Genomic DNA, 21,083 nt, shown 5'->3' with positions numbered 1-21,083 from the left:
CACAACATTTCTTGAAATTGCGTGGTTTGGTTCATAGCCAGAATAAACCAGAGGCAACAAGAGCTGCTTTCCCCAAAGAGACGTCAACACCTGTGAATACAGGACAAACTTGAAAACAGACTCATCTTATGGTCTTATCTGGAAGATAATGCCGTTTAAAATTGCGGCTTCCTGTCTGTCTGTCTGTAGCAAACCACAATGCAGCTCCTAAACAGAAAAATTCAGTCATACAGGAAAAGCGCAAGCATTATGGTAGGATTTTAATAAGTTGCTTATCATTAGAAAATGTTTTTTGTTATGCACATTAATGAGGGCAAAGGTTAATGTCTCTAGAGTTCCTCTGATCATATCAAAAACCTCATGTTGTCATAACTACCATCATGAGGTAATAATCGCACAGATCTGAGGGGAAAACACTTAAATAAGTGACGTTTGTTTGTTCTACCTTCCTGGAACTAATGAAGAAGATGAAAATAATAACCACCAACACTATAACAACAACTTATATTTTCAAATCATATCGACCAAAAAGAAGTGGCGATTCTGGTCAAACACAATGCGTTGGGATGAAATGACCACAGTGATGCAGTTGCAATATAATACTCATATACTCCTACTTATTTTTCCAGTATATGCCATATCTGTAAGTGTTTCTTTGTTTAACAGGAGTTAGATGTCTGGCTCCTGGCCAGAGCATATAAACCTTTAACACAATATCATTATCTGGTTCCCTGCATTCAACACTGAGCTGGAGTAAAAAGGGATTCCAAAGCTATTTGTCATTAGTGAGTCTACCTTAGAATCATGCATGTTCGGTCAGAGCATTTATGCCCTGGAACAAAGCCAGGGCAAAACACAACAGAGCCAAACTTCTCAGTTCCAGTCAAGCTCCTCCCCCTGTCCTTCGTCACGAACACACACACACACACAAACACACATATCGTTGCGTGATGGGAAATGGATGACACGCCTCACAGAGCTGCCTTCTCTTGTTTGCTGCTCTCACCAGGAGAATGAGGAAGTTCTGAAGGAAAGATCAAATTACAGTCTAATAATGTACTGAATGTTTATGAATGGTGATTGAATGAAAGCTTCAGTGCCAAAGTGTGCTATGTGGCGCCGGTGAAATACAGTGATTTATTTTCTATAAAGATAGAGAAAAGGATTGATAAAACGATTTTTACTATTGATAATAGTAAAAAAAAAAAAAGATGGACTCATATAGGAACATTAATGTTTGAATCTGAAAATCGACTTTTAAACGAATTAAACAAAATCATTTGAGTAGCAGATAAAACACGGCACTTTCAAACTATTCCAACTGTCTTATAAAGGACACCAAAGCAAAGGTCATCATGTCCGTTCGGATTCACTTCAGAATTCACTTGCAACCAAGAAAATCTACCTCATATGACTGCAAATTAAATGGTACTCATTAAACAGTTTTGTTTGGAGAAAGAGAGGTGTAACTGTCCTGAAGGACTGTCTAATTACATATTGCTTGTGTGTTTTTGACTGAAATGCTTACCTCATGTACAATGAATCTCAGATTTCAGCACAGAGGGAAAATCCCTATAACCCTACAGAGAGACCTGAGTGAACACTGTGTGCTTGCAAATTATGTGCCTCTGATCTGAGGTGAATTTGATATATACTGAACTTATCACCACTCAGTTCTTAAATTCCAATGTATTTTCTTCACTCAATGCCATATCTTCACAGACTTTTGCTCTCATACACGTTCGAACACTCACTCTGAATAAATAACACAAGCAAAAACACACTGTACAGATTCCTACATACTACAAGTAGTACATTACACACTTGACATAACCAGGAAATGTTACGCTTTGTGCTTTTGTGAGTTCAACAGTTTGGCAATTTTTCCCAAAGCAGCAATCAAGGATTGCATTGTAAAACGTTATGTGTTAAAATTGCTCAACTTTAAACTTAAAGTACTTCAATTAGTTCAATAAGATAAATTATAATATTAATAATTATAGGTAATTATAATTTAATAAACAGTATTTTTTGTAAACTAAATCCAGTGTTATAAAATGGTCAACAAAACAAAGTTTGTTTGTACATTTGCAGCTGACAAAAACGACAATAATTATTTAATGAAATATTATGCAATAATATTTATGGAATTAAATATTTTAAAAAATCTACAACTTTAACCAAATTGAAATAAATAATTTTTAATTAAATTAAATAATTGAATTAGTTTAATAAGAAAACAAAAACAAACATTTATTAAAAAGTATTCAGATCAACAAAACATGTTGAATAATGATATATGACAATGAATAATAATAATAATTGAATGAAATATTATGAAAAAGGAAAGTTGTATTCAATTTCAGTTTAACATTTGACATTTTACTTAACATTTATTTATTTAATAACGGATATCAATGCCCTAAGCCTTGTATTAAATACTTTCATTATTCAGTTGTTTTTGGGTTTTTTTTTTTTTTTTGGTTGTTTGTTTTTTTACATACAATATGCCCTGCCCCTATCATCATCCTCTATCTGGATCTGGCCACACTGAACACCTGCTCTTACTGTTGGTCAAGCCTAACTGCGTCAAAGTCCCGTGGGTGGGGGAGAGGGACTGAGGGAGAAGGTGTTAACAGCTCAAAATGTCACCATGGCCCCACACACTGTGACGTCTTCCAACAACATGCTCGCGAGCTTCACCTGTCATTAGCGAACTGAGTCCCACACAATGACATCATTAGACACCTTTCTAGCTTCGCTCATGGCATATTTTGAGGGGTACCAGGGGCAGAGGGGCCTCAGACCTGACCACAAGATTTAAAGACAACACAGAGTCGCTACTTTCACCGACTCATACTTAGTTTCAGGTCACATGCTTTACTTCTGCTTTTCAGCAGAGCTCACTGACAAAGAGGAACAATGTTAAAAAAGAACAGCTTAGGGAACTTAGAAATTCTCTATATTTATACTGTTATCTCATGAAGCAAACACTAAAATATCGGTTTTATAAGGCAGGCTGAACACTGTGTATCTGCTTCGTGTGCTGTAAGAAGGCTACACTCTCTCTCTCTATAAGACATAAATAAACTTACAGAACTCCAGTAATGTTTTGATCTCGCGCTCAAACGCTTTGATTGTTGAGGTCGAACGCAAACACACATAGGCTATCATTTGAGAACGAGCAGTGTGTTTGTGGTTCTGTCGCTCACGGTGCTATCATCACGGAAAAAGTAAGTGGAAACGAAAACAACACAGACATTTCAAAACTATCCGTATGTTTGAGTGCAAAAGGGTTGAGGAGGATGACCTCTGTTGGTCATGAGTTTACATCGCACGTTTGGGCAGTTCAACTCCGAGCTCGTACATTATGCATCGGTGGTGCCGCCAAGAGGCTTATGAAATGTTCTATTTAACTCAGTTTGTTAGGGATAAAGAAAAGTATTTAATCTCGTCCTCTGTTATTTATAGCCTATAGAGAGGCAACATTTCTACTTATATACGTATTTATTCGTAAAACAACTTTATATCAAAGTAAAATCCATCCAGTGTAATGAAATAATATTTCATAAATAGGTCAACATATGTCGTTGGGTCTGCAAGACAGAGACATAAAAAAAAAAAAAACACACAAAAAAACACTAAAAAAATGTATGTGTGGTGTGTTAGTTTTTTATAAGTCTGTATTTTTATCACTTTTTTACTCTGTAGTGTTATTTCATGTTGCATAATTGTGGTTTTTCTTATTTTGTAATACTGATATGTTATTTTATTTGTTCATATTAGCCTACTTATTTACTTTATTGGTAACACTTCATTATAACATAGTTAACTACATTAGTTAACATGAACTAATAATGAACTGCACTTATAGAGCATTTATTCATCTTTTTTAATGTTAATTTCAACATTTACTAATACATTATTAAAATCTTGTTAACATTAGTTAATGCACTGTGAACTAAGATGTACAAACAATGAACAACTGTATTTTCATTAACTGAGTTTAGCCTAGTAAATACAGTAACAAATTTATTGCTCATGGTTAGTTCATGTTAGTTAATACATTAACTAATGTTTAACTAATGAATCTTGTTGTAAAGTGTTACCACTTTATTTTACATTGCACAATTTCTTATTGCAAGCCAAATTTAAATTTATGGGATTTTATCACAGACGATGCATTCTGCAATAATAAATATTTTAATTTATAAAACACTTAATGTAAATTTATATCACTGTATATTATTACCCTGGCATTAAAACTGATGTGATGAGGTTTCTGATACAGTTTCTGAGGGAGTGACTCATAATTCAACATCTCTACTCAACTGACATCTAATCCATTTCTCTATTTTTTCCACTCTTTACACTATTCTTTAAGTGTTTAACTGTACCAGTTATCAATGTAAAACTGCTTTGACACAATCTACATTGTAAAAAGCGCTATATAAATAAAGGTGACTTGACTTGACTCTTTGAACATTGTGGAAATGTAACATATATCAGTCTTCCATTTACCTTTATAGAAATTTTCCTTAATACATTGCATGTTCCTAACCCAGTGAAGAAGGTCCATAAAGCACACTGAATCTGAGGAGGAGACACTAGTCCATGTAAGCCAAAGATCTCATTTTGAAGATCTTACATTCTGCATGGTTTAGTTAAGCATACCTGAAACTGTTACTGAAATACTTACAGACTTCTTGATAATTACAGGCAGGTGTGCTGAAGCAGGGTTAAACTAGGAAGGGTGTTACCTAGGCTGTATTACCAAAACATTCTGCCTTAAGTCTTAAGATCATTCAAGTTCAGTGCTCTAAATGAGATCCTAAGTGAAATTACCATGGTTACTAAACAGATAAGATAGGCCTCTGGGACGATATTACAGAACCATTCTGACTCAGAATCCTATCTGTTTAGCAACCATCATAATTTTACTTGGAAAATAGAATTTTTTTTTTTTAATTGAAAAGTTAAGACAGAGTTAATAGTTTATCTGAAAAAGTAAACACATTGTAGCCTACTTCAATGTACACTTATTCCCAAACCGCCGTAAAGATAAATAAAAGAACATGCACTCCCATAATCACAAACAATCTTTGCATTTGTTGTGCTTACATAAATAGTCATAACGTATTAGGCTACAATGCCAGCAACTGTGCAAAATAATGTAGGATGAAGTCAGCAAAAGTGGGACATCAACTTAAATGGGGAGACGGTCCTCAATGCAGAACACTAGATCAAACTCCTCCCACTTTCCATAGCCCTAAACCTACCGACTCCGCCCCCTGGCTTTAAACCTACCCATCTCCACCCTTTGGTTCTAGATCCAAATCCTGCCACTTTACATTTACCTTAACCTACCCGACTCCGCCCCCTGGATCTTGAGTGTTTTGCAATGAGGGGCTACTGGAATGTCTGAGAAAGCACAAGTGCCTGTACATAGTTTAAGTCTAATAAAATTAAGGTTTAAATTTACATACAGTATTTCAGTCTACAATTTACATTTTTATTACATCTGTTCATGTGATAACTACATTTTATGCAATGATGTGTAAGTTTCTTCGTTGTATTTTAAAAATATATCAAATGTGCGTCTTATGCACTATTCTGTGACGTTTTTAAGTATAAATAGTGCAAGTAGTGTGTTCACACTGAAAATTCCAAAAAGAAAAAGAACACTTTAAATACCCGGATGATGCACTAACGGAAAAAACAAAGTGTGGAATGTTGGACACTTCATGCACTCAACTGTCGCAGCTTTAATTACGTAGCGGGGGGGAAGGGGCTGTCAGACTCCAGTGTTGAATAATTGTTACTGTCCCAATTTACCTTAACATGTTAGATAAAAGTGGGACATTCTATTAAATAGAAGATAATACCATGCTTAATGGGAGAAATTGTTTTGTTTTACAGAAAATGTCACAAGGCTATCAGGCTAAGTTTGGGGCAAATCTGACATTGTATACCCGAGTTACAACAACTTCCTGTTTTATGGTGAAACATCGAACTTTGTCAGGCCGCCACAGACACGCCCTTCAGAGAAAACTCTAGATCTTTGCAATTTAATGTCGCAAAGGCCTTTAGAATAGACTGACCAAATATGATGATGATCTGATTAAAGCTCTAGGAGGAGTTTGTTACGTCTGGAAATGGCAAAAACTGCACAAATTTTGCTGAGAAAATTCAAAATATCTCACTTCCTGTTGGGTTTACAGATTACAGACTTTTTTGTAGGTACTGAGCTGTTAAATGTGTCTACTGATTTTTATACTTGCCTGTGAAACTTAGCGCGAAGGGGGCTTAATTGAAATTTTGTAGGTGGCGCTATAGGTGGTGCCAGACCTAATTCTGAAACCCTTATCAGATGTAAATTATCACCACTTGTAACGCATGTGCAAAGATTCATGTGTTTTCGAGCATGTTTAGGCCCTCAAAAAAGTGATCCATTTTGGAGAAGAACCATCGGTGCTCGGGCCCTAAATATGCAAAAGCTAATGGAATTGACCCTTCGCTAAGCCACGCCCGAAAACCGCCATTGAACAGTAGGTAACGTTAGTAAAATCTGAAAAATGCTAACGTTATCCATCAGATTGTGCTTCCAGCGTGATATTAACATGGTCTATGGCTTTATTAACATCTACACCTACCCCAACACTAAACCTACCCTTACAATAATGCATATACCGTAATTTTGTGTTATTTATCATGACAACAATGATGTAATATTGACGTATGCATATGCAGTAAGCCTGGTAGGACAATCTGACGAGTAGGTTAGCTAGCTAGCTAACTCAGCACATCATTGCTTGGAAATAATGACGGTTCTTTGTTCATAATGCATATATCTGAACGTGAAATAAAATGATTAAAGGCAAGACGGAGTTACGTTAGCCTGGCGTGCTTAAAATATAAGCAGGAGAATGTTATCATTGCAAAGTGGTCAGGCTAACGTCGTGTGTTTATTCCACAAGACTTATGGATAAGCTGTTTGATTTATAATTATTAGGTTATTTTCACACATTTCACTTAACCTGCTGTGGATGAACAAAGCTTTTCCTCAATTTGTGTGTTTCTCAGCGTATGAGGCGGCTGCTGCTCGCGCTGGGAGCTTTAGCTTCAATTTTGATCAAATTATTTTCTAATCGGTTGCATATTATGTCGTGGATATATCCCTCGAATGCATACTGCAGTCCCTTTTGTCTTGCTCTCTCGGATATTTCACCTGTTCGCCAAAAATGACCAATTGTCTTCTTGAAAATGTCTGACACCCCTAAATGACTTGCCAGAAAGCTTGACAGGCGTAGCAACAGTAACTAAGGGCGGGGCTTAGCGAAGGGTCCATTAAAGAATTTTCTGAAACCAAAAACACAGCAGGCTATCACTGGTTCCAAAACTTTTTCAAAAAGGAACTGAGCATGAAACATCTTCATCATAAATTATGCTGTCACAAACAACTTGAAAATCCCACTTTAAAGTCCCACTTTACCAATCACACTGTCCCAAATTTATCTGAAAACGACTGTAGAATAAAAATGGGTTCTTATAATTACATTTTCAAGAACCACCCTTATTCCTTCAAAGCCAAAAATGGAGATACAAGAGGCCTTGAGCATTTGTTTAAAATATTAATAGTCTAAGGTAGAATAGATTTATTCACTCTACTCGAAATATGAACAGGCCCCATGTAACAAGTGATGCAATGTATTACAGGTAGAAAGAGAGAGTTGTGTGTAGGCTACAGTTTTGGTTAGCCTACACTTTTGAGGCTCAAACTTTTTGAAAAACATTTTGACTCCTGTTGAAAACTGTCTGGAGAAGCATTTGAAATGTCCTCCTCATTATTTCAAAGGCTCATAAATCATGATGCAGCATGTCTTCACTTGAGCTGTATCCATTCTATGGAGGTGCTTCTTCTGTTGTTTCTAAAGTTTGTACAACTCCACAACCATCTTTAATATAAATCAAACATTGTGCTTGCGCGCTGCCCGTTTCTTCTGCACTTGCTTCGCTTTTTGGGAATGCTAAGAATGTGATCCAAAGTCCTGGAAAGCATTTTATGAGCCCCCCGCCCCCCATCGCCAGGAATTCGACTGGATTGGGAGTGGCACAAACCAAATCCCAGGATTTGGCTCTTCCATACATGGTAAACTTCAATATAAGATGACGTAATGGTCCACCCCTAAACAAACATAGGAAATAAGCTCTTATCAGCACAGAGACCTGACATTATTCGCTCACTTCAGAGGAAGCTCCGCCCAGACAATCGTCTCTTCAAAGTGAACGCCCTGTCCCGCTACAGTTACACGAAACTACAGACTTTATTGCACAGTTTACAGTGCACCAGTTAAGCAATACGTTTACGCCAGCCGTTTAGGCTACTTGTTGGAAGTATAATGCCTGTACGGGTTGTCTTACAAGGCCCTGGACCGTGGGGATTCCGTCTGGTTGGAGGGAAAGATTTCGAGCAGCCTCTTACAATCTCCAGGGTAAGAAATTAACTTCGGATTTGTTAATAGAAAAGGTGGCTTTCATAGACACAACAAGGCCACAATAGTATGCTTCATAAATCGGATAAACTTCCTCAAGAACGCGCCACGCCTGCATGCAGCAGCATCCAACCGAAACGCACATGTCATGTACGCGACCATATCATATGGAACGGAACGTCAGTGTCGTAACTTACGTGTAGTCTAGAGCAATTGTCAGTCAAACAAATGGAAGCGAAAACGAACACATTTTTGAAGAACTAGCTCTAGACACGATATCAGATTCTTTCTGTAAATAGAACTACTGTACGTGATTCCATACAGTTTCGTAGAAATATAGACCGAGGCTGTATTCATTTGAAAACATTACAAGTATTCGTGGCATGATGGTAATATGACACTTAAGCGCGCGTTTTAAAAGTATGCATTCAACTGCAAAAATCTGTCTGTCAACTCTTAAAGATGCACTTAATATGTTTTATTAATTAAAAGATTAACAGATAAACACTTACATTAGAAGAAACCTCCAGACATCAGATTTCTAGAATAAGTTTTATTTTACATAGAGTGGGTCTCCCCATCATGGGCACTGCCATGTTGAGATCACATTACCGATAAGTTTGCTTCATATAGCACTTCCTGTCAGCGCTCAAGGTAAAAATTAAGGCCCATTTACATCAGGAATAATAACTATAAAGATAACTATAACAATATATTACCTTCCAAAAAAATTCAGTTATGTTATCTGACTGCCACTTTAAATGCTCTAGCTTTTAAAGCAGAGTGGAATCTGATAAGCTTGAAAAAAAATTGTTGTAAAAATGATTTTGCTCCTGGATGAATGTGCATCATGAAAGAAAAAATAGACAAAAAGGGTTTCAGCATGAAGTGGCAGCAGTTCGTAAAACAAACCTTGTGCATTCAGGCTGATATAAAACCACTGGTACTAATGGGATGAATAAGAGACAGCAAAACATAAATAAGAACTTGCTGACTGCACCTTAAACCACAAAGTTTCTTCTCACAACCAAAGTTTCACACCCTTACACTTTATAGAGGAAGTAATCATATAACAAGTGAAAGCTGACCCAAAGTAATTGTCAAAATGCTTTCATATTTCCTTAAGTTGATAATTGGTCATGAAGAATGCACAATTTCATTGATTTGTCTGCATTCACTAAAAAGCCTATTTTCATTTTAGACTATGATAATGATGATAGTTATTTTTGGCTTTTCCAGGTGACCCCAGGAAGTAAAGCGGCTCAGGCTGACCTTTGCATGGGGGACATGATCCTGGCCATAGATGGTGAGTCAACAGACGGCATGACTCACCTGGAAGCACAGAATAAAATCAAAGCCTGCATGGAGGAAATGGTGCTTTCCATTGACAGGTGAGGGGAACATGCTGTTGTGTGTCTGAATGATCAAACATGTATCGTTAGCCATGAGTAATCTTGTCTTGCCTAATAAACCAGGTGTTTTTTATTACGAATATTGTTGGCTCTTTGACTAAATACTATTTTTTTCTTCTTTGTATGTCAGTTTGGATGAAGGCATCTGCTAAATGCATGTATGTAGAGTACACAGAAAAGTACGATTATAACGCAACTACTTTAAAAAACAAACAAATGAAAAATTATAATTTTCCAGACATTCTAGATTTAATTTTTTTTTTACCATTAGGGTGCCATTACTCCATTGGTCCCTGTACTGAGGTCCTCTCTTAGTTTTTAGTACATTTTATAGAGATTCCCATTTAAAAATGTTTTGCAATGAATGCTGAATGTTTGGATGTGGAGATTTTATGAGTTGGAGATTGGCTCAACAGTAAGGATTTTTATTTGTACTAGAAAAATATTTTTCATTAAGTGTTACAAAAATCAATACGCTTTGAATTAGTTATAATAGCTATAAAGAATAATACATTGTAAAATGTGGCTGGGTATAAATTTCAGCTCATTTTTACTGAAGCCTGTCACAATTCATTCTAACAATTTCGACATATTCTCATATGTGTCAATCAGCTAGATAACATTACCTTGGTGACAAGTCTAAATCAGCAGAATTTGTAACAACATTCAATACATGACAGAAAATCCAATGTGTTTTTATGCCTTTCAAACTTGCACAATAAAAGCTCAGTACAATTGCATCATCTTGCCCAAAACTCTCTCACTGGTCTTTTTTTTTTTTTTTCTTTAGATCAGAGTCAAAAATGTGGTCCCCACTGGTCAGTGAAGAAGGAAAGACCAATCCATACAAGATGAATCTGGCAAATACAGAAACACAGGTGGGTTTCAGCCCTGGTTAACTGGGAGCTGAGGGATTTTTAAATGCTTTTAAAAGCTTTAAAGCCATACGCTGTGCTTGAGGCTGTCATACATAACAGGAATATAGCTGCTAAACAAATAAAGGCACACCACTATAGCCTGCCAAAGTGAAGTCATTGTTTATGTCTTAACAAGCCTTATCCATGGAGACCAGAGAGTTTATCAGCCAAAGCCATGACGCAAGACCCACATCCTGCAGGCTAAGTTGGAAATTTAGGGTCAGAATGCGAATGATCATAGGAAGTGTGTGGAGTTTGACTACATAGTTTGGGTGTTATAAATGTTTCCTGATTCAAGCAGAGAGTGAAACATAATTAGAAACAACTGCTAAATATGTTGTTAACAGAGGAAAGTTTCAGTGTCATTAAAACCTTAGCAATTGGCAAAACTTTTCCATGTCTGTTTTTTGTTTAATGGTCTTAGTTCACATCAACTTGGTTAAAATATCTACATTTATTTTAAAAAGAAATCCTTATTCTGGTCTAAATAGTTTTATATTACTACGTTCCTTTTTAATTGACCTACTGTTGTCTTTGGCTTTGTTTCTGTGTGTTAAAGTGATAGGTCACCCAAAAATGAAATTCTGTCATCATTTATTCAGCCTCATGTTGTTCCAAACCTTTATGTAAATTTTAATGTTTTTATGGTTCTTTTAACACCTAGGCAAAGGACTACAGTTGGAAATGAGCCAGTTGGTTAATATTGGTTAATATTTACAGAAATGCTAATTAAAGGGTTAGTTCACCCAAAAATAAAAATTCTGTCATTTATTACTTACCCTCATTCCGTTCCACACCCTTAAGACCTTTGTTAATCTTCGGAACACAAATTTAGATATTTTTGTTGAAATCCGATGGCTCAGTGAGGCCTGCATAGCCAGCAAATAACATTTCCTCTCTCAAGATCCATTAATGTACTAAAAATATATTTAAATCAGTTAATGTGAGTACAGTGTTTCAATATTAATATTATAAAGCAACGAGAATATTTTTGATGCGCCAAGCTGATTCGACACAAAAGATTCAAAACGCTCTGAAGCTTCATGAAGCAGTGTTTTGAAATCGGCAATCACTATATAAGTCGTTATTTTGTTTTTTTTTGGCGCACCAAAAATATTCTTGTCTCTTTATAATCATATTGAACCACTGTACTCACATGAACTGATTTAAGTATGTTGTTAGTACATTAATGGATCTTGAGAGAGGAAGTGTCATTGCTCCCTATGGAGGTCTCACTGAGCCATCGGATTTCAACAAAAATATATTAATTTGAGTTCCGAAGATTAACGAAGGTCTTACGGGTGTACGATATGAGGGAGTAATAAATGACATTATTTTCATTTTTGGGTGAACCAACCCTTTAATGTGTAATGTTCTTATAAATAAAGGTAAGGGTAAAAGCCATACAGTTTTGGAATGACTTGAGGGTGTGTAAATGATGACAGAATTTTCATTTTTGGGTGAATCACACTTTTATAACTACACTTCTCTCTTTAGTTTGCAGTGTTTTTGAGATTTATTCCTGGTGTATTTTTCTGTAGGAGGTGAAACCCATAGGCTCTGCTCATAACAGGAGTGCTATTCCATTCAATTCTGGCAGTCCCAGGGTGGTCACTAACCTGTACAATAACCCCGCTGGCCTGTATTCCTCTGAGAACATAAAGAGTTTCAACACTGCAGTGGATGATGTCCAGACTTCTTCTGTCTCCAATGAAGCCAGCAGGATGTAAGCATGATGCACACCCCACTGAAATACTTGTCACAAAGACATCTGGTGCAACCAACATGCAGAAAAAATAAAACAAAACAGGAAATGATATCACAGAGTGGGCATCTACAGACCTTCATGACTGTGAAAAGGCCAATAAGTCTCTAAAAATAGTAAATAATTTAGTACAGCAAGGTTAATTGTAAAATGTCATGTGGGGCAACTCCTCAAAAACCTATTGGTTTTCATCGATGAATAATTTGTCATATTTGAGGGAGAAAAAAAAGTACCTTGAAAAATAGACTATCGTTCAAAAACTTTGGGTCAATAAGTTTCTATTAGGGGTGTGACGAGATCTCTAAACTGTGACGAGATTTCTCGTCAAGGCGAAAAGTAGTCTCGTAATGTTGCCATGACAGAGTGGTTAGGATGATTAGGAAAGAATATGCCACCGCTACGTTTACTTTACGCCTCCACTGTCGTTTTGCTTTGTATTTAAATAAAAAACATGTAATTCAGTTGGATAACGGTTGCCGCTGCTCCATATTTACAGAGTTACGCGCGATTGTGAAGGTAAACGTGCGCGCGCATTCAAACGCGATTTCAATATCCCGCATTTTTAAAGCGGCTCCCTGATGAATGCAAGTATCTCTCAATATGAAAGCTATTTTAGGCTGGGCAGTGTAGTTGTAACCATCTCTCAGCTCTGTATCAAAGAAAAATTTGGTCTTATTTGCACTTTGAATATTGAGAGAGTGCGATTATGGTTGTACTTATTGTAAAGTGTTACCATAAAAAATTAATAACAGTTGTCTCTTAATCTTATTAACCTTTGTTAACATTAGTTAATGCACTGTGAACTTTCATGAACTAACAATGAATGACCATTTTTATTAACTAACATAAACAAAGATTAATAAATACTGTAGCAAATATATTGCTCATTGTTAGTTGATGTTGGTTAATACATTAATGTTAATAAATGAGACCTTATTGTAAAGTGTTAACATTTTTATTCATGCTGTTTTTATTTATATGATCAGTTTGTGGAAAGGAGTTCAGTTAGGAGGTCAAAAGTTGTAGAAGCTCATAAATCATGTACAGTAAGGCCTAAAGAGACTGAAATACAGAAGAGAAGTCAGTCAGTTGAGTTTGTGGCAAAACCTTTTACAGTACTTGAGTATTATTGTCTTTTACTGCATATGATAATTCATACTCAGAAAGTAGAACTGAAATGACATTCATTATAAGATGATTAGTTAAAACATTTCAAATACACCTGCAGAATATTTTTTCTAGTCATACATTTCGCCATTGAGGATTTCTTTAAAATAGTTTGTAAAAATCTTGTCTCGTCTCGTGAACTCAATCTCGAGTCTCGTCTCGTCTCGTGAGATACCGGTCTCGTCACACCCCTAGTTTCTATGTTTTGAAAATAAGTCTTTTATCCTCACCAAGGCTAAAAAAATCACACTAACATTATGATTACAATATTATTAAAATTTAAAATAATTTTCTATTTTAAAATATTTTAAAATGTAATTTATTCCTGTGATGGCAAAGCTAAATTTTCAGCAGCCATGACTCCAGTCTTCAGTGTCACGCGATCCTTCAGAAATCATTCTAATATGCTGATTTGATGTTCAAGAAACATTTCTTATTGTTATTATCATCAATGACTAAAACAGTTGTCGGCACCGATAGCCTAGTGGGCAGCGCATCAACACATAGCACGGTTGCTCTTCGGGTGACCTGAGTTCAAGTCCCAGCTCGTGGACCTTTCCCAATCCCTTCCCTCTCCCTCTCTAATTCTCTCTTTCTCTCTCCCAATTCATTTCCTGTCCTATTTCAATAAAATAAAGGCAAAAATGCCAAAAAATAAATCTTTAAAAAAAAATTTTAAAACACTTGTGCTGCTTAATATTTTTGTGGAAACCGTGATATTTGAAAATTATATTTGATATTGAAATTATAAATGTCTTTACTTCACTTTTATTGGGTCTTTGCTGAATAAAACTATTAATTTCTTTATTTTTATTTTTTTTTTACCCCAAACACTCACATGAACACTGTATACAGTGTAATAAGTATACAGTGTGTAAGGAAAATATGTTATTACTTTTTACTTAATGGTTACACTTTTTAGAGCCATTAAATTTAAAATTTTCTTGAAAATGTAAAAAGTTTTTAAAGCCATACGAAATCAACATGAATATAAAGTTTTAAGAATTTGTGTATTGGACTAGTTTTAGTACATATTCACCATTATAACTGCAACATTCATTCTAGCTCAGTGCCGTATTAGTATAGCCATTTGAATTTATGGCTGTCAAGGGCTGAAACTAGCCATTTGGGATTGGGTTGAATAACATAATACTATTGAGATAACATTGTTTGTCTTGTGACTGTAATGTGTGTCCTTCTTCCTGTATTATAGCTCAGATCCCTGTAAACCTGGCCAGCCAAAGCCTGCATTACCTGCAGACTCTGAGGTGTACAAAATGCTGCAGGAGAATCAAGAAGCCAATGAGCCTCCTCGCCAATCTGCCTCTTTTAAAGTTCTGCAGGAGATCCTGGAAACTGGTATAATATCATACACACCTTGTATACCCTACTGCATTGTGTATGAATTACGTGTAGGTGACCAGGCCTTAGCTTCTGTTGACAAAACGGGTGTCTGCTCTGGTCATTCATAATCATCAGTTTCTAACTCCATGCCTGTGGCCACTGCTGTGAAACATATTTTATAAATGGCATCAGATGATTTGGCCTATAAAAAAAAGCCTAAGCATCTTTGTTTCTTTGTGTCAGGTGATGCAGATAAACCCTCTGGCTTCAGAAGTGTCAAGCCCCCCACCACAAAAATTGGAGCCTCAGTTGGGAATCCTGAAAAGCTCTCTCTTTGTGACAAATGCGGTTCAGGGATTGTGTAAGTTTGTCTGTTTTGGTATATCTTTATAGGAGAAGTTTTACAGAAATGCATCTAAGAACAGATGCATGTACTTTGTAGTTTCATGTGCAATTGTAGTGTTAAGCCAGTGTCGCCATCTAGTGGAACTTTTTGGAACTGAATCTCTTTATAACATCTTCTGGATTTTGGATTTCCCCATAATGATGAAGTGGTGCTCACTGCAGAGTCAAATGACATTCGGCTCCCCCTCTCTGGCCATAATGGACAAGGTCAAGCTCCACCTCTATTGATCTAATGGGTGGAGCTTAACCTAATTAGGTTTAGGGATAGGGTATAGTTAGGGTGTGGCTAAACCTTCATGCTCCACCCATTACATCCAAAGAAGGGAAGCTGGAGTCAAGCTCCACCCACTGGTTCTGCACTGAGCAGACTCTCATAATTATAGGAATTTTTCCCAAACATGTTTTTCTATATTTTGACTAACTTCTCTCTCTCTCTCTCTTTTTTTTGGTTTTAAAGAGGAATGATTGTCAAAGTTCGAGATAAGTTTCGCCACCCAGAGTGCTACGTTTGCACAGACTGCGGGATCAATCTTAAGCAGAAAGGACACTTTTTTGTTGAGGACAAGATTTACTGCGAGAAACACGCACGTGAGCGCGTCACTCCTCCAGAGGGTTATGACGTTGTGACTGTTTTTCCAAAGTAGAATATTTCCAACGTTCTACTTTAAAACTGCACATTCCCTTATGTGGGGAATTCCTTAAGAAATCTGTAACACTTTATTTGGATAGTCTTCCAATGAGGCTGCTTTGTTGCCAGCATGAATGTTTTTAACAACTCTTACATGCTCAGACAGAAGTGCATGGATTTAAATGGACTTTGGCAACAGTAATCAGGAAATGTGATTAGACATCACCTGAATATGTAAATATAGGGTCTATCCTCATTAAGTGCTATTGTTATCATGCATTCCAATGTCTTAGTCATTCCATACATATATCTCTTTGTATAAAAGGCTCATATTGTTGGTGCTAGGGTATCCTGAGGCCACTTACTGCATTTGCAGTTTTTCATAAAAAGTTGATCATTGAAATGTATGTAATCATGGTCATATTTCTCACACACACCGGTATGTAAAATCTATTCCCTGTATGTATATTGTCTTTTGGAATCTCCATATTTTTTTATGAAAAAAAAAACTTGTTCAGCCTTGCTAGAAAAATAAAATGTTGCATATCCATTGTGAAATTTCTTTATGGTTTATTTTACAGTTTTTTTTTTTTTTTTTTTTTTTTTAGGAATGTTTATTCATTTGAATCACGCTGGCCTTTCAATAAAAGCCTTTCTGCAAAAGCATAATTATAGCTGAATAAATGACTGAATATGAGTGTTGCATTGTAAGCGCCAACCCACTCATACTTCATTCAGAGTGCAATATTTTTTTTTTTTTTTTTTTTTTTTTTTGCAGCTGTAAGAAATCTCAGAAATGATGCGTTATAAAAGTGAACCTCATCACAATTATTCAGTTCTTGCAAGAATATACTAATTGAACAACAGGGTTATTTAACAGAACATATGCAAAGGAAAATACATACACACACCAAGCATAATGATAATATGGTTTACTTGTTATCTTTTTAACGAAATTGAAGTGAAGGCCAAGTATGGTAACCCATACTCGGAATATGTCCTCTGCATTTAACCCATCCAAGTTAGTGCTCACACATTAGGAGCAGTGAGTAGGAAATATTTTTTTATTTTTTTTCACCTAAGAAATTAAGGTTTCATCTGTATTTTAATGTTCCACTAGATATATTTCCTTTATTGTGAGCAATATTTACCTGTTGCTCTAGAAAGCGCAGCTGATGTACAGCGCATGCGCAGAACCCTGTCAGTGAAAGCGGGTCACGAAGCAGATTCTATATGAATTTATTATGATTGTACAATTTCTATTCTACAGATACACTCGAATGAAAATAGATTTAAATAACTTTTTATTTATTTGCTTGAATTAAAAAAGGAAGAAGGACATAACAGAAACAATATTTACAACATTTATATGTGTCTATTATCGCCATAGCATGCAATAAATCGTTTGAATGATTAATTTTTTTTTTTTTTTTTTCAGATTTAAACGAAAAGTAACATTTATACACTTAGGAGCTGCCCTGAAACGTGTCATATTCGTGGCCCTAATAGCAAGGGTCGACTTTTGCCAAATTTGTTTTGCTACTCGCAGATTCGATTTTCCCCAGCAAATCAAAATGTTAAATTGTCCTGAAAATTGCAATTAAATTCCTCTAGCAACAAATCAGTGTAATAGCCTTGGGTTTCTTGCCAATTTGATGATGAGTTTGTGGAGTGCCACTTGGACGCGCATGTACTCGATGCGCTATAACGCGCATCCAAGCAAGCGCTCGGCACCGTGAGGTTCTCCTGGTCCCGAGCGTGATTTGAAATTTGCCGAACATGGTCTGCAATTCTCAATGTTTCTGACAATGCCCAAATGTAATTGTGCGCGAATCTCAAAGTTTCAATTTTAGTCAGTTTCGCGTCATCGGGAAAAGTTGGAAGCACGCTTCTCAGATTATCCAGAGCAGAGTTCAGCTTGTGCATGCGGTGCCTTTCTCTATCGTTCGCCTTAACTCTGCGATTCCCACGCTGTCTCCTTGCATATTTAACTGGCATATCTTTCTTAATTCTTTTATTTCTTGCGTTCTCTTCGCTGAAGGTAGACGAGCACTCTTTAGTCGCCGAGTCTACGTTGCCAAGCTCATATTCTCTGCTGTATTTGATTTGTTGACCCTTGGTAATGTCTGTGGATCCACACTTGAGATCTAATGCCGAACTCCAGTTAGATTCAATGGTCCCATTCCTTCTCCCCGAAGCGCACGTGGGTCTTGGAGTCATTCTTTAAACATAAAACACAACTGGACATCCTCAGTACAAGCGCTCTCTCGAAAAACAATCTATAAGAAACCTATGATCGTTTAGATGCTTACCTCTTGCAGACTGAGAGTGTGTTGGTCTACAGCACTGCGCGTCCTGTGAGCAACATGCAGTCTCTTAATCATTTCCTTAATATATAAATCAAAGGGACAATAGAGGGTGATGCGCCCATTCGTCATTTATGTCCCTTTATCCTGTCTGCGCTCTAGAACAAACAAATGAAGTCAAGTGGCCAATCAGAACTGAGGCGGCCCTTTCCAAAATGTACCTTCCCTTTTCAGAAATAAACTGAGAGGATTTTAAAACAGGGGAAGTTTTTATTATAATTGTCTGTCGTTTTCTATACTAACACTCTTAGACATTTATCGCATTTATATCTATGATTTCATGACGCGCAACAGCCTACTGCAAATATATGAGCCTTTTTTGCACAATGAATGCTATAATTCAACACGGTAGAATTAATAATGGCAATTTTCTCAACAATATGCAATTTTCTCAAACTTCTGGAATGGATGAGAGAAAAAGTTCTGGAGATCTGAAGCAGGAATAGACGCAACAGGTGACTTGGTAATCGTGCCACTGCGTTAACACAGTAAACATGTAGGTATTATGAACATACGTGGTTCGTGGACATTTTAGTGGCACTTCTTTATACCTTTTAACAAGCGATTTTCAATAATCAGAGCTGAAAATAATTCCTGATATACAATATTATTTTAGTGTCATTGCCCTTGTGCGCCTTGTGGTGATGTTCCTGTGCGTAAATTGTGCTGTAGTGCACGAAACCCTTGGAAAATAATATTTAAGCCAAGAAAATGTGGAATAACTTGTGTCTATGTGCAGGAGCAGTTTCCCAGTGCATTGAAAACACAGAATATTACGCGCAAGAAAATTTGCAAAGAAAATAAAATGCGTGCGCACTGATGTCTCCAAATGGAGTCCGTTATTAGGAACTTTAGGAAGTGCGCGTGGTAAATATAGCCACAGTTGCAAACAAAAGACTTTCAACGTGGTCGGATAGCACGAGTTTACACTTGGCCCCAAGTCTTGATAAATCTTCATTTATTGGAGAGACCAAGAGCCTTGTTATGGGCGCAAAATATTTACCGTGGTGCCCAAGTGTCCACAAAGGCACTCATCGCCAGTCTAACTAAATATGTATTTTGTAAGACATCTGATAACCATATGCTTTCAATAAAATGGACAAATAAAGCAAGGAGATAGGGAATGTTGTCGTGCTGTTGTAAAGGCCTCGAAATAATCCAAAGTAAACCAAATATTACCGCTTTACAAATAACTTTTGATGCCAGATCCATATTGGGATATCGCGGGACAGGTGTGGGTTTGGGACTGTGAGATTTGTCCCCCGATTTTTATCAGTGCCGAGTAATATCTTGCTTGTTATGCAAAGGATGGGCAAACACAGGCGACCTGTTGCTGTGGAAATCACAGATATCGCAAAGAACCTGATTTAACAATAAATGCGCCTTACTGAAGAGCAGGTGATACCTGGCCTCGCTCTCTTGATTGATAGGCTGCTTCTTCAACTGCTGCACTTTACAATCTGTTGTAGTTATTTATGAAACGAAATCTATTTCTTATTATTTTAACCAACAGAAGTACCAGGTGGGGCTTTATTTTCATCCCCAGCCTTTGTTTGAAGGGCATCTGAAGAAGGCAATCAAGGACTAAAACTCGCTGACCAGCTTTTTGCCATCCATTTGTCCCAAACTGGCAGAAAAGCTATTTAATTCTTCTCTCTTGTTCAGACGCGGAAAAGGCTGCACATAAAGAAGAAAAGGAAACTTCACTGAGAAGACAAAAACAACAACTTAAAAACATTTAATTACAACCCGGATGCCATATGTACACCTCTTGTTAAAACTCAAACAATGTCAACTCTTTTGTGTGGTAAAACGTGCACCTTTGGAGACGTGTGCGCTTTTGGAACGGTGTGCGCATCGAGACCAGAAAGATCTTGAGTACACTTCTTGGAAGAAGTAATGCAGTTTTAATGTGCTTTTGAGCTTCCTTTTAGAGTCCACCCATTGTGCTAAAACGCATATGCTTGTTATGACCGAATACACCAATTATAATTGAATAGCCAAGAGCTTCTTGCTACAACTCTATTTGGTTTGAGCAATCGGGGGTCACCCTCAATAATTAAGCTTTGGTGCTGCTGTGAATGCGTGGGTTCAACTGCAGCTTTTCTCCAAACAGTGCCCACATTCAGCACAGACTTGAATCGAATTTATCTTACTGTTGCTGTAACTTGCCAAGCTTTGGGGGGAAAGACATTTTCCATTGGAATGATGAAAATAGACTAAAATTATATATATGTATAAAAAAAATAAAATTAAATAAAAAAAAAAGTAAATTAATAAATAGTAAGAGTTGTAAATCATTTCGATAAACATAGCTATGAACATTACAATTTCCAAGATTTGTCCTGTATTGTAGACTATTATTACATGTATGGATGTATGGATTATATAGTCCAGTATAAACTCACACACCTTGACCAAAATATGTTTTTTTAATCTTTAAATGTGTTTTGGGCACTTTTATGTACACGCTTGTGTAATTGCTTGGTTACCAATATTTTAAGCCCCACAGAATAAAAAATCATATTTTATTTGACCACTTTTACTAAGTAATTTAAATTAAATTCCGTCTATTCACTTGATTTTG

General features: G+C 36.5%; 2 protein-coding genes across 2 annotated transcripts; one reads left to right on the top strand and one right to left on the bottom strand.

Annotated features, from left to right (window-relative positions):
* Positions 1–8,267: 8,267 nt before the first annotated feature.
* On the top strand, positions 8,268–16,682 carry pdlim1 (PDZ and LIM domain 1 (elfin)). Its single transcript, XM_067386297.1, has 7 exons — positions 8,268–8,492; positions 9,732–9,883; positions 10,695–10,782; positions 12,363–12,547; positions 14,967–15,112; positions 15,341–15,458; positions 15,960–16,682. Exons 1-7 carry the CDS (start codon positions 8,400–8,402, stop codon positions 16,144–16,146), a joined length of 969 nt encoding a protein of 322 aa, XP_067242398.1. The 5' UTR covers positions 8,268–8,399; the 3' UTR covers positions 16,147–16,682.
* Positions 16,683–17,699: 1,017 nt separating this feature from the next.
* Positions 17,700–18,350, bottom strand: neurog3 (neurogenin 3). Its single transcript, XM_067385271.1, has one exon. It carries the CDS (start codon positions 18,348–18,350, stop codon positions 17,700–17,702), a length of 651 nt encoding a protein of 216 aa, XP_067241372.1.
* Between the last annotated feature and the right edge of the window lie 2,733 nt (positions 18,351–21,083).

Source organism: Chanodichthys erythropterus, chromosome 5 (assembly GCF_024489055.1).
Source record: "Chanodichthys erythropterus isolate Z2021 chromosome 5, ASM2448905v1, whole genome shotgun sequence".
In the NCBI taxonomy this organism is placed as follows: Eukaryota; Metazoa; Chordata; class Actinopteri; order Cypriniformes; family Xenocyprididae; genus Chanodichthys; species Chanodichthys erythropterus.
The sequence above is the reverse complement of the archived record's forward strand: the minus strand, read 5'-3'. Positions and strand labels throughout refer to the sequence as shown.